General features: G+C 34.9%; 1 protein-coding gene across 1 annotated transcript; it reads right to left on the bottom strand.

Annotated features, from left to right (window-relative positions):
* Positions 1 to 681: 681 nt before the first annotated feature.
* On the bottom strand, positions 682 to 6314 carry LOC137820916 (serine hydroxymethyltransferase 7). Its single transcript, XM_068625255.2, has 4 exons — positions 4946 to 6314; positions 3575 to 3977; positions 1675 to 1767; positions 682 to 1227 (listed from the first exon to the last, which is right to left on the bottom strand). Exons 1-4 carry the CDS (start codon positions 5825 to 5827, stop codon positions 1004 to 1006), a joined length of 1602 nt encoding a protein of 533 aa, XP_068481356.1. The 5' UTR covers positions 5828 to 6314; the 3' UTR covers positions 682 to 1003.
* Between the last annotated feature and the right edge of the window lie 9014 nt (positions 6315 to 15328).

Here is a 15328-nt window from a genome sequence, read left to right as displayed (position 1 = left end):
GACTGTAGAGAAAAGAAGCACTCTGAGATTCCTGGACTGCTTTAACGTCAAAGGCAGCTTCTTTTGCTCTTGGGAAGCTTTTGTCTGATTCGGTTCACTTTGAAAGCAATGGAGGTGATGATGATGAAAACTTCATCTCACCACATTGCCTGACAACTCTCTCTCTCACACACAATTTTGTTCTGTTTCAAAAATTTTCAACCTCCCCTTTTTGGGGTTTTGGGGTGTTTAATATGCTACAAAAATTGCAGCGGTCACTTTCTCACTTCTAACCGTATCTCATGCTTTTTGTCCCTTGCCGCAAATTCATGCCTTGCCTCCTCACAAGGGTTCCACATGAATGGTGCTTTAAAACCAAACAATAAATAAAATAACATTTAAAGTGCACACACAAGACACAGACAAAAAAACAAAACACGAGTAATATATCTTGGATATGATCCAGCATGCCTCATGCCAGACGGGCAGATTTTGTGTTTAAAGCATTGGTTAAACGTACAGTTGTTACTGTACACTCAAATCACAGCTTCTCATTAATCTTTGCTGGTCGGATATTACGTACTGTTCCCATTTTTTAATCTATATATGCCTATGTAACCTATGTGTCACCCTCCATAAACATGAATACCATAGAATAACATATTCAAGACAGCCGGTAAAATAATTTCATGACCACTTCAATTCATGTGCAATAGTAACATTTATCTTTATGTATTTCCTTTTAACTTTAATGGAGTTTCTTTATAAGCAAAGAAGGGTAGCCACAGAAGTTGTGGTTGAAGAAAAAGGTAGCAACCTCGAACAATTTCTACAATCTCAAGGTTGTTAATATGGTATGAGGACATGACTTCCATTAGCATACGTAATTTACATAAGCTGACTACTAATTTGATAGATACAAGAACAAGGGGGAAAACCTATGGGTTACTATGCAAAGAAAATTCAAAAGATGGTGTAAGCCAAGACGCGTCATAACGATGCAATAGAGGTCTACAATTTCAAATCAAGTATCGAATCCTGGCATTGCAAACTGGGAACTGAATGTCTCAACCCGATTTCTAAGCTCAGAAATATCTTTATTATTCTCAAGACCCTTGAGAAAATCTTTGCATGATTTCCCATGTTCCCTTTGCACAATGCTGGTAATCTGAGCTGCCCTCAGAAGAAAATCAGATATGGTCTCAAAATCTTCCTCTAAACAGCCTCTTGATGTCATTGCAGGAGTACCTGAATACCAATGAAAGCAACATGAGAACAAAACATAATAGAGAAAACCCAAAAGTAATACGTTTTAGCAGCAATAGCAATGAAATGGGCTTGAAGTACACACAAAAATGTGACTTGATAGATTCACATGAGGAAGTGGTAGACACTAGACATGATAAATACGCATTTCTTTCATTCTACCAATCAATTCCCTGGAGAATATAATATTTGAAGGACTGTTTACTAAATATGTGGAAGCAGGAGCTATTACAATTGAGTGTTCTTAAGGAAGTCTTGCTGCTAAACACAGTCATAAGCAGAGTAACAAGCATGGACCATGAACACTTAAATGCTAACCAAATGGTATGACAAAAATGTGATATTGAACACTCAGCTGGAAAAACTAAGTAGATTGAAATTATAGTGCGCTATACTAATACAATAACTTATAAGACGTTAGGTACTCACCAATTCTCACTCCTCCAGGAGAAATGGAACCATAAATGGCACATTTATTGAGAGTGATGTGACACGCCTCACAAACCTTTTCATAGTTTCTATCTGTAATAGACAGTAAAATTATATAAGAGTATATTCATGTCAATTTTAACGATATAATTTGTAAAAAACTGGAAAAGGAGTCTTCGAATCATGAGTAGTGTACACAGAACAAGCATAATGGAATTTAAAAATTGAAATAGTCGTTAAAACAGATACATACATTAGCATATTTACAACTCAAATTCAAACAATAAATGTTAACACTTAATATCTATTTCTTCTTTTCTATTATTTTCTTTTGCCCTGTTCCCTAATGGGATGGATCCTCTCCTACATAGCAGTCACGTTTAAATATCGTTTTGCATCTCAATAAATAGCAGATGATTCTCATCTAATATTATTTGTCAATTGAATTTGCAAGAAAAATCCCATATTAAATTCAAGTAGCAATTTCATGCAACCTATGCTAAATCTGACCATCATGATTTATTTAGAAAACACAATTTCAAGTTAATATATTTAGAATCCAAGACATAGCCTACAAGTCCACAGCGAATTTAGCTTTTCTAAAGTGAGTAAATGTGTAAAATGAGAAAGTATGGGTATATCTACCATTAATTTAAAGTAATTTAAGTTTATGGGATCAATTACAGTGGAAACACCTTTACTTTCTCTCTTTACACATCTCTTCACTTTAGAGAGGTTAAATCTATGCATGGCCTTGGGCTGACCAAATATCTTGATCAGAAAGCCAAGAAGGAAAAAAATTATAAGCATGGCCTAATTATCAAAGCAACTGATATAGCAAAAACCATGCATATAAGTTCAAAAGGGACAAATTTTTAATACACCCATTTTAACCCTTGGCCAATTTAGAAACCTTATGCATGAGCATCAGTCTTTTCTCTATTCTCTCTTCTCTTCAATGTAACCGGTTCCTAAATCATCCATGTACAACTTGCAAGCCAACCCCTCTTCAAACATATTTTTCATCTTAAGGTATTAGTTCATCAAGTCTCTTGGCCTTAACTTTTCCGTATGTCTTAAATATTATCCCAATCTATCTTAGTTACTGTGATAGAAACTAAGGAGATTAAATTAGAAAATACCTCCTAACTGAAGAAACTAAGTATCCAATCCAATTACACAAAGTACATATGAAGTTTGATGGCCAGCTCAACAGACATTACAAATCACAATAAAAGGCGGGCTGTGTTTAACTTTTGTTTCATGTTCAAAATTTTGAAAGAACCTAAGGGTTATGCACTAGCAAATTAATCCTCTAGGGAAGAAGAGTGATACTGCTATGTTTAAACCACATGGCAGCTAAATGAAAACAGGCCAAATCAAAGAAGCTTACATCGTAGAATTTCCCCATTTATTTTTACAATGCTTACTTAGTGGGATAACATATGGCTTTCGTTTCAATACATAAGCGGTGAGGTCCATAATTTTACACAAGCTCTGTGTCAATACATCACAAAATTTGAAAACTATGCAGTGCTCTAACTAAACACTAAAAACATTGTTGTGATTTATTCTATTGAAAAAGAATAAAATATAACTAAAATAAAAACATTTGATTATACGGCTTCTATGATTTTATATAAAATAATAATTTGAAATTAAGATTAACATGCATAGAAATACATAACAAGCTCAAGTAAAATAAGCATACAAATTTGATATTGTTAGGGACAAAATCATAACATTTAAGCAACTTCTGTACTAGCATCATTTCCCATCTCCAGACATCAGTACGCCAAAATAATAACTAATTATTATTAATAACGGGAAAAAAATAATTCCAAATTCAGTTTCAATTTTAACATAATTTATAAGAAAAAGACAGGTAGAAGTGAATTACCAATTAAACCAAGTGCTGTTAGATCCCATAGCAAAAGATGATTGTCGGTCCCACCTGTCACCAATCTGAAATTTCTTCTCAACAAGGCCGAGGCTAATGACTGCGCATTTCTCTTCACCTGCTGCATGTACGCTTTGTACTCAGGAGTTGCAACTTGTTTTAAAGCTATGGCAAGAGCAGCAATATGATTATTATGGGGGCCTCCTTGTAATGATGGGTACAAAGCAAAGTTTATTTTCTCCTCAAAATCATAATTACTATCGTCTCCATGATTAAGAACAAAACCTTGCCTCCTCGGTTTTGCCCCCCTTCTATAAAAGATGATACCTCCCCTTGGACCTCGGAGACTTTTGTGAGTAGTTGACGTTACAATATCACAGTAATCAAATGGACTAGCTACTTCCTGTAAAACCCACTGTTAATATACTTAAAACCATTTGACACAACCATTTAAGACATAAAGGACTGTCAAAACTACAGCAGAGTTGAAACGCATGGCAATTTTTCAATTAAATATATTATTAAATGAAGCCAAATGGAACCAAATTAGAAACACAATTTTAATCGATGCATATTTTGAGGTCCACACAAGCAATTTAACTTCCAGCCAGAACATATACAGAGGCGATTCATGAAAAAAAACAGCCTTGTCTAACTGGTAGAGGTCGGTTACATGAATCTACCATATCAAACATGCTAAGGGTAAGTTCGGTGCCCTTAATGAAAAGGAAAACAATTACATAATTTCCAGTAGAACTTCCATTCACAAAGGTAAATTAATCGAATTTCAAGCATAAAAATATTCAGCGGGGGATAGGGAAAAAAAAAAAGAGGTAATTTTTTGCTTTTGGTGTCTCCTGGTTGCTACAGGCCTATAAATAAAAAAGTAATCTTTATACTTGACTCCATTAGATCATATTGCTAGTGGATTCAGCTCCCTCTAAAACAAGGAGAAAGCACTGCAAACAAAGAGTATCATCATTTGAGATTCTAACAATATCATAGTCTTTATATTTTAGCATGTATGTAATCACAATCTCATTGTAGATTTTCTTACTAATACTTGTAACTGCACTATATACTCTCTAACATGCCATCCTTACATTAGAGGAGTCAAATTCATTTCCTGTACGTGCCATAGCACAGGAGTATAGATAGAAACTCTATCTGAAGAGTTTGATTCATAGTAGAGGAGGACAACAGACGGCTAAAGTATTTCATGCAACTCTATCTTACTAGTTCTAAAGCATACAAAACGACTACCTCTACCCTCCAAAGAAAACCAAATCAGAACTCCACTCACCTTTAAAATTCGTAAACAATCATGAAATCAATAATAACTGAAACAAGAGAAAAGACAGAAAAAAGCACCTTAGCCGCCACAAGACCACTGATATGCGCCATGTCACACATCAACACTGCCCCACACTTGTCAGCAACCTGCCTGAACCTCGCATAATCCCATTCCCTGGGGTACGAACTCCCACCGCAGATAAGTATCTTGGGCCTAAAATCCATTGCTTTCTCCTCAAGCTTATCGTAGTCTATGTAACCACTCTGAGGATTAACCTTATAGGGCAAAGTCTCGAAGAAAATAGAAGCAGCAGAAACCTTCTTACCCCCATGAGTATAATACCCATGACTCAAATGCCCCCCAGAGGGTGAATCCATACCCATAATCCTATCCCCGGGATGCAAAATCCCAGTGTACACGGCAAAGTTAGCAGAAGTACAAGAATAAGGTTGGACATTAACACCCCAATTGTTAGGGTGAAGGTCAAAGGCCAACAACGCACGCTGGCAACAGAGAAGCTCAATCTCGTCAATGTACTGATTTCCTGTGTAGTACTTGGCCCCAGGCATTCCCTCAGAATATTTATTGCTTAAATGGCTTCCTAAAGCTTCCATCACTGCCCTGCACACGAAGTTCTCCGAAGCAATCAACTCTATTCCCTTGAACTGTCTTCGTTTTTCTTTCTCCATGATTTCAAAAATCTGGGGGTCCGCCACTCCCAAAGGCTGGTTCCACCATCCCACCGAAGAATCCATCGCCACACGCTTCGAAGGGAAACAGGGTTGTTGATGTCCTTCTATCTTCCTCTTCACCCGCTGGTCCATGAAGTTAATCGTCTCACCGTTGTCTTCTTCCTCTTCTTCTTCTTTGAGGTGTCGGAACCGCCACGGAACAGAGGTGTCACTGAGAGGAGCCGCGGTTGACGACGCGCTCAACCCGAGAGAGAGACCCGGTTCCATGGGTTAAACCCGAAATCACAAAATGGGAAAGGGGAAAGTTTGCTTTTTGACGGGAATTGAGGTTATGGGTTAGTGCAACAATAACAAGAACAAGGAGAACAGGGGAACAGAGGAACAGGGGACGGGAGAAAACAGGGGAATGCTGAAGAAAGTGTGGGTATAGAAAGTGAATGCATTGGGAGAAAGAGTGATAGATGAAAAAATGGTGCGTGTGAGGTGAGAGAATGAATAGAAGAAAGAAGGAAAGGAAGGTAGATAAAGAAGGGAAGGTGGATGAACCTGGATGCGATTAGGGAGAGAGCAGAGTGTTATGCTGCGGATGGAGCAATGAAGGAATTCAACGTGGAAAATAAAATTGGAAAATATAAATACTAGATTAACCTTAATTACAATACTTAATAATAGTAACAAAAACTATCAATGTTTTATGGGACCATGTGATTCCACATCTGGACGCAATGAGGTCTAGGTTCACTTCAGATGTTCTTGTGGATTGTGGTCAACCATTTACAAGATTGTCGTCCAATTATATTTAATATTCTTCTTATTTTTCTGCTGGCAGAGGGAAGTTACCTTTTTAATTTTCGTGACTTTGGGTAGCATATTTTTGTCATATAAAATGCGATCCATTGGCTTTAAAGAATCATAATGTCCGTGCAAATGACATCTGTTTATGCGACAATTCTAATAACTTGGCTATGTTCAAGTTGACCATGGTTCAAAGATGTATGGCTGCTATGGCTTCTCTTCTATCAACCGGTGCTTAAAAGAGACTCATTAAAATATATTTCTTTTAAAAAATTTAATCATGTAACATGTTTCTTCCTAGATGATCATCCATGGTCAACTTGGAACATTTTTCCTCTAACTCCTTAATTTTATTTCCAACAAAGGAGTTAGCCTACAATGCCTCCTTCAAAGAGCTACTTGGTTTCCTTCTCTAAAAAAAAGTAAGAGGCATTTGTTGTGAAGGTATGATTGAGGACATTCTCAAGGAGCTATTCTTGGATGTTTGTGGAAGATGGTGCGGAAGCTTAATGGAAGAGATGAACAAGATCCTTCTGAGAGGTGTGGTGACCTTGAAGGTGCATGAAGAGTGTGGAAATGGGGAGGTTCGGCCAGCCCCTTTGAAGGTGGTGAAATGAAGATTAAAACCTAGAAGCTAGGCCAGGAGTAATGTATGGCACTAAATTGGCAGCATAACAATACTCTATTCAATCTTGAAAATACAAGGTGTAGGCTCCTCTTTTTATAGGCTAAAGAGGACCAGATTTGATGACCTAAATGCTACACAAATGTAAGCCAAATGAAATGTAAAGAAGTGGCACATGGAGCACATGGCACATGGGTGCACATGGCCCTCCAACTTACACATGGTCGAACTTGATTAGTGAAGGCTTCTAGAAACCTTTAGCTAATCAAGGTTAACTCTTCCTTAATTCTAATGTACAGAAAAATAAACATTTGTCCACATGGCTATGCTATTTACACCCCAATTAAAACTAGGTTGCACTTGATGGGCCTTCACGGAACATGTACCAATATGTCATTCTCCATTCATAGTTTGATCCAAGTCTTCTTGTCCTAGACGCTCCTAGCTTGGTCTTAGACGCTCCTAGCTTGATCTTAGACACTCCTAACTTGGTCTTAGACGCTCCTAGCTTGATCTTAGACGCTCCTAGCTTGGTCTTAGACGCTCCTAGCTTGATCTTAGACGCTCCTCGCTTGGTCTTAGATGCTTGGCTTGGGTCTAGACGCTCTTGACTTGGGGTCTAGCCTTTCATGGGAGGTTGTGCTTGGCCCTCCTCCATCAATGATGATGGTGTTGAAGTTGCTTGTTGTTGAGCAAGGAGAATGTGTTGAAAATGTCGGTGGTTGTGGCGGTGGTAGGATATGATGGTAGTGGTTGGCGATCATTTGTGGTGGTGTGACAATTAGAGGTGATAGTTTATTGGTGACTTTTCATTGTTGTGATTTTCATCTCTGTATATACGTGAAGGTGTGTATTATGGATTGGATAATCTGGTGCATCTACAGATTGTATAATCCATAAGCATTAGAAAAAACAATTATCTTCTGAATTTTCAGAACTCCAACCTAAGTCCAAATTAACATACCGGATTATGTAATTCATAATGCAATTATGTATATCGGATTATGCATTGTTATTAAATCTACCATTCACTCATCTTTAAAACAAATTTTTCGTGATTTTGAAACTAGTTTAGAAGTTTGGGAACAAGCGAAATTATTATTCCCAAACGTCTTGATGGTACAATGGATGAATATTTGGGTAAACTACATGCTCTTTTTCATGATTTTAATGAATTATTACCTCTTGCCTCCACTCCTACTCAAGAACTAGAGCAACATGTTATTGGGCTTACTAGCCTTTCTGATGATTATTCTCATGTTTGTTATCAGATTTTGGGATCTCCTTTTGTTCCCAATTATACTTCTAATTGTTCTACCCTTCTGTGTGTGTCAGGTAAACACATCACTGATATACCTCTTCCAATTAATGACTATTCTGCTTTAATCTTTCAACGTTATGATAGTTCTCGCCCTTCCAAGTCGGGCAAAGGACGCACAAGCATGACCATTGCGACAAACTTGACCACAAAATTGATCGATGTTATGCCTTACATGGTTATCCTCCTAGATTTGTTGCGATTGTCAAGAATGTTCCTGTGCAACCTTCTACCATGGACCTTACTTCATCTGATATCTCAGGTCAACCTGCAATTTAATGAATTTCTTAAATGGTATGAGGATCATCAGAACTCTGGTTCCACTGCTTTTGTTGCACATTCAAGTACACCTTATGTTGGCCTTACTCACTCCAATTCTTTTGGTCCTTGGGTTCTCGACTCAGATGTCACTCATCATATTACTAGTAATAAATTTTTTTTCTTCTTCTTTGTCTACCTTCGATTATTTACCAACCATTATCATGGCCAATGGCTCTAGAGTCTCATCCCATGGTGTTGGTACTATTCATCTTCTTCCTTCTTTATCTATTGATAATGTTTTTTTATGTTCCTAGGTTTCCCTTTAACTTATTATCCATTAGTCGTCAAACTCGTTACTTTACCTTCTGGAAATTTTGTTGTTGGTTGCAGGTGGATTTTTGCTATTAAAATTGGTCCTGATGGTACTATTGATCGTCTCAAAGCTCTTCTTGTGGCTAAGGGTTATACCCAAATTTTTGGTTTAGACTATGGTGATACTTTTTTTCCAATAGCAAAGATGGTTTTATTTCGTTTATTCATAGCCATGGTTGCTCTTCAACAATGGTCTCTTTATCAATTGGATGTCAAAAATGTCTTTCTTAATGTGGATTTGCAAGAATAATTTATACAAAGCAACCTCCCGGCTTTGTTGCTCAGGGGGAGTCTTCTGGATTGGTATGTCGTCTCCACAAATCCTTATATGGTCTCAAGCAATCTCACAGGGCTTGGTTTGAAAAATTTAGCAAAGTTTTCCAACATTTTGGTATGACTTGTAATGAAGTAAATCTTTCAGTTTTTTATTGTCACTCAAGTGTTGGGTGTATCTATCTTATAGTATAGATTGATGACATTGTTCTTACAGTCAGTGATCACCATGACATCTTACAGGTAAAACAACACCTTTGTCAACACTTCCAAAGCAAAGATCTTGGCAAACCCAGTTATTTCTTAGGGAATGAGGTATCCCAATCAAACAATTGTATTGTTATTTGTTAGAGGAAGTCTGCATTGGATCTTTTGGAGAAAATTGGATTAATGAATTCAAAATTTGTTGAGACACCTATGGATCCTAATGTCAATCTCCTACCTAGTCAGAGGAAGCCTTTCTTAGATCCTGAGAAGTACAAAAGATTAGTTGGAAAATTGAACTATTTTATTCACTTGTCCAAATATTTCATTTGTTGTTAGTGTGGTGAGTCAATTCTTTAATTCACCATGTGTTGATCATTGGAATGCAGTCATTTGTATATTGAAATACATTAAAGGTTCTCTTGGAAAAATTTTGTTATATGGTCACAATAATCATACTAGAGTTATATGTTATTCAGATGCTGATTGGGCAGGATCTCCGTCTGATAGAAGATCTACTTCTAGATATTGTGTTTCTATTGGTAATAATTTAATTTCTTGGAAGAGTAAGAAACAAAGTGTTGTGGCAAGATCTAATGCTGAAGCGGAATATATAGTTATGGCTTTAGCTACTTGTGAGCTTATTCGGCTTAAACAAATACTCAAAGAATTGCAATTTAGAGAAGTCAATCAAATGACACTCAGTTGTGATAATCAGGATGCTCTTCATATTAGCTCAAATCTTGTCTTTCATGAAAGGACCAAACATATTAGATTGATTGTCATTTCATTCGAAAAAATATTGTGTCCGAAGATATCAAGACTGAATTTGTTAATTCAAATGATCAATTAGCAAATATTTTCACCAAATCTTTATGAGAGCCTAGAATTTATTATATTTGTAACAAGCTTGGTACATATGATTTATATGCACCAGCTTGAGGGGGGTGTTGAATGTAACAGACTTAACCCATAGTTTATATTATTTTATTATTATGTATTGATTATGTTATTATTCTCATCTATAAATAAAGATCCATATGTGTGTATTTTACACAAGGGATATCAATCATATATTATTTTTTTTCATTCTTAACGATAATGAATAATGTCAAGAAGAAAGAAAAACACAGGATGAAAAACTGATTGGGATGTCGCACGGTGAGAGAACAAAGAAAGAACGAGGTAAAAAATTTTAAGGTTTTGGGCTTTTAATATCTACTATGGAGTGCCTAAAGAACATATGGGGGTGCAGGAAAAAGCATCCCCTACCTTGGGTGAGATCACACCCTTTTCCACCTTTGACCTTATCTTCTACACTAATACAAAAGTCCAAGATTGAGCCTTTATGAATGCATTCAACTTATACAATTCTTTCTTGGTTAAGAGACTTGTGCATTGACCATCAACTATAGTTTTTTCCCTACTGATAAGTGTTCAATGCAATAATTGGTATTAAAGTCAAGGTCATGAGTTTGATTGAGATAACATTTTTTTTTAGTTTATGACTATCGTTATATTTTCAATAATGCAAGAAACTTAACCATCTTAAATAATAAATAAAAACAAAAAATTGGAAAAAAACTAGATTAGGCAATGTTACACTTGAAATCTTATACTAGTTCACTCAAAAATTGGGCTAGGTATTTTAACATATAAAGCATTTCTCTAATCAAATATTTATTAGAGTATTATTACTTTCACTTTTGACTTACACCGAGTACACAAAGTCGCTCCTGACTATTCTTTCTTATCTCTCCTAAGATAAAAATCATATAGTTTTTAACACCAAAAGCCACATTTAGTTTTCCTGAGTATTTTATTACACCAACTCTTGACTACAACAAAAAAGTTATTAAAAGATTGTAAAGAAAACTCTCATTTAAGAGAGGATATAAGTTATAAACATTCTTTGTCAAGAGAAAAAAATACTTCATAAAGTGAAGATTTTACAAATAAAAGACAATCTTTTTACCCATTAAATGATTTATTAATCTTGCACTTAAATTAGCTTTACAATATTATTGTTTGCAGAACACTTAATTCCATTTGGATATGCATATAATTACTCTACAATACTATAGTCATTTATGCATGGGAGAACTTTTATTTATAGATGTCTTGGAAAGGAATGTTGGAGCTTGCATGTAGATCATTGCCTTGTGTTAATGCTTTATCAAAGGTATGTAACCTTTAGTTGACACCTTCTTTAATTGCACTCAACTTGTTATGTGAATGACAACTTTATCTTTGGATATTTCATCATAATACTTACAACACCAACTTGAGCATACAAACTCATAAAAGGGTGAAAAATAGTCCGTCTTGCAAATATACTTAAGGCATATTTAATTGAATCATGAAAACTTAATATTATTTATTATTAAAATCATGGATTGTCTTGACAAGATTATATTGATTGATGAGGATTAAAATTTCTATGATGAATCGTTTATCCATGTATCATAAAATTTATACCTTAACAAGAATGATAATGTGATGACAAGTATACTCTGAGAAAATTTCCTAGTCAGTAGTCAATGAGGTAACTTGTAAAAATATTCAACATCCCAATATCTTTAGTGGTCATCTTGGACCTCAGACACATATGATAACAATCATTTGGCTTTACCAACATATTGCAAAATTTCACCTTTAAAAGTTTTATATGACACATGAACAATGTGAATATAAATGTTATTGATTGACCAATTAGTGATAAATGTCCAATAAAGTCTCTCTACCTTGTACTATAAAATTGAAGGATTCTTTTAGTATTGGATTTAAATGAAGTGCCTTACACAAAACATGGAAAGCTTCTAGTGATGCACAATTATCAAGTGAAGTTATGGTGGCGCACGTTAATCATAGGAAGTACATCCATGGTAAATTCATCAAAAGAGAATCAAGCATGTACCTTTGTTCTCCACCATGACATATGCGGTTGATTGGAAAATATCTTTTTACCGTTATGATGTCATCATTTGCCAAGCTCTTCAATATATTAATACTATCAACAAATGCATTCAATACAAAAGACCACTTGTATTTGGAGAAATGTTTCATCACTTTTGTTTACATGGTACATCAATTGTTCTCTAAGAGATGCTAGATGAGTCAAGTCATAATTAAATCATAATGTTTTGATTCCTACATTATTAACTGTAAAAAGTTATATTTTGATTATCGGTTATAACTTTTAATTTAATAATAAAGATTTGATTCAACAATTAGTATTAAAGCTAAGATCATAAGTTCGATCACAAGTTCGATTTAAGGCTAGGTGAATCAAGTCACTGTCAAATAGTTTGATTCCTAGTAAGACAACTACTAAGGAGAAAGTTGTGACAACTCTCCTCAACCATTATATTATTTTGAAATGATGATTATAAACATGATTTTTTGAATTTCATTTATGTCCACCACTCAAACTTCCTCGTTGCTCACACATCCTAATAACCATTCATTGATTTAGACTCTTCATTTGTATTTCCTAAAGAATATGCCAATGAAGAAGTTTGACATGATAATTGTACCGGTATGGGCGAGGTCGACCCCTGGTCTCCCTGCCCGAGACCCACCTGGTTGTCCGAGACCTGGTCTACCTGACCGAGACCTGGGGAACCTGGCCGAGACCTGAGAGACTCGGCCAAGACGACGAGGCCAACGGTCTACCTGGACGAGACCTTAGAATACTTGGTCGAGACGACCGAGACCAGGGGAACCTGACCGATGGTCGACCCATATTACCGTTAACGCTCAAACCAAAGTCAGTGAAGTTAATCCTTCATTAAGAATTAGGTAATGCAACCCTAAGCAGGGTCCACTCCGATAAACAGGCCCAACAAGGTAGACTCATTAGAATAATATAAATAGCATGCATCCCAAGGAGTAAGGTATGTCATTTATTACTATTCACCTACTAGAGAGTTGACCACCCGCTTTACTGACTTGAGTTGCGGAATGCCTTCGCAAGTACCCCCACCATTCGGTGTTCACCCGAGACCGAGTGCCGAAGGAGAAGCAGGAGGACGAGAAGAATCCTAGTTCATCATCCAACAATCTGACCGACCGAAGGAAGGAGAAGAAGACTTCAATAGTTCTCTAAGTCTCATCTCTCTAGTAAGAACAATAATGATAAAATAATAATTTTTTTCTTTCCAAAATATTTTTCATTTATTATTTTATGTTAGAACCTTGGTCATATGTTTTAATATTTTTTATAAATAAATAAGAGTATTTGAGAAAATATTTTTAATATTTTAATACTTCTTGTACATTAGGACATATTTAGGTAAGTAATCAATTTATTATACTCTAAAGTATCAAAATCATTTTTGACATAATTAAAACACCCTAAAATATTATATGCAGATTTCATAAGATATATTATTAATTAATTATTGATCTACTTTAATCAATGTATTTTCATAAGCATTCTTACGCACTAGTACAAGGTTCAACAAAAATATGATAATTCAAATTTGTAGAAAGAGGATAATCCACTTAAAGAAGTTGGAAACATTTGAGTTTTACAAAATTGATGAGAGTTTGATAAAGTTGATTTCAAACAAGGTAAATGATGTCGGTACAAAAGTAGTCAACCATTAACTGTTAGACAATTCTTTGACCTCCATACCCCTCCCAATGTCTCTCCGCATATTTTTTTTTTCATTTTCAAGTGATGATGATTGATTATGGCTGGTGAAAAAAGTTGATAGTTAAGATATGTTTTGTGATAATTTTACTAATAGTAACATTATTTTTGTTTACATTATTTTTGTTTGTTTATTTTTTTTCATTTTTTTAGAAGCTTCAAAACAAAACAAAAAAACACAAATGTAAAAATAAAGTACAAAAATTATTTTGACACTAAAAAATGTCGAATAACAATCCTCTTAAATACACTCAAATAATAAAATTGTTCTCTCATGACTTTATTATCAATCTTGGTTTCTCTTTCTTGTGGTGCTTGCATGGTTCATCTCTTCTCTCTTATTCTCTCTATTTGAATTGGTCCAATTAATTTCCATCATGGCGTCATGTGTTGTGTTGTGTGTGCTTGGTTACGTTAGAAGCATGCAAACATGGCCTACATCATATGCTTCTTTTAGCATCTTATGTTGCGTCTGAGACACCAAACAAGCATGTACTTGGAGAGTAACGCATCCATTGCATCTGCCAACTCTATGCCCACTATAATATTCCATTTATCCTTTTCACTCAGAATGCGTCTGCTACAACTTCTTTTCTTCTTTGGAATTACGAATCTTCACACTTATATTTCTCATCAATAACTAAAATTTATACCATTGATATGAATATTCTCAACAATGTAACAACACTAATATGATACGTTTTTAGAGTGTTCATTTTTCAACTCAAGAAAAATTAATTTTTTTAACAACGTTATGAAAAACAAAGAATAAATGTTTCTAAAAATCACAAAAAAAAATAAACATCTTGCTTTTCAAATTTCTTAAACACTAAAAACTACCCCTATACTAATTGTCCCAAAGTTTAAAATATTTTTCATCCACAGCCCAGTGATGATTGCTTGTCATTCTCCACAAGTTTCCTAACAAATATTTTATATTCATTTATATAAACTTCTTAATATTTTTATATAATAAATAAAATAAAATTGTTTTTCCATAATTTAAAATTTCTTATATATAAATTAAAAAATTAAAATTAAAAAAAAAAATTCTACATTAATTGATTTTAACTTATGAATAAATAAGTTTCATTATGATTTATATAAGTTACTTTCAGGTGATAGAGACAGGAAACTACAATTTTATATTGTATTTTACTCAATTGGCAATCCCAATATCGCAAGAGACAACTTACAGTAAGTTACGTATATGGTTGGTACTATAAGCACTCCAATGAGATGTGAATATTTAAGACACCATAA

This window comes from Phaseolus vulgaris, chromosome 9 (assembly GCF_051622355.1).
Source record: "Phaseolus vulgaris cultivar YP4 chromosome 9, ASM5162235v1, whole genome shotgun sequence".
Classification (NCBI taxonomy): domain Eukaryota; kingdom Viridiplantae; phylum Streptophyta; class Magnoliopsida; order Fabales; family Fabaceae; genus Phaseolus; species Phaseolus vulgaris.
This window is presented reverse-complemented; position numbering and strand designations above follow the sequence as displayed.

Bases quoted from the DNA above. Each gene is read 5' to 3' on its own strand.
- LOC137820916 (XM_068625255.2), bottom strand. From the start codon at position 5,827: ATGGAACCGGGTCTCTCTCTCGGGTTGAGCGCGTCGTCAACCGCGGCT. The intron at 1,768-3,574 runs GTAATTCACTTC...TGTCTATTACAG, and splicing joins AACAGCACTTGGTTTAATTG to ATAGAAACTATGAAAAGGTT. The intron at 1,228-1,674 runs GTGAGTACCTAA...ATTGGTATTCAG, and splicing joins TCCTGGAGGAGTGAGAATTG to GTACTCCTGCAATGACATCA.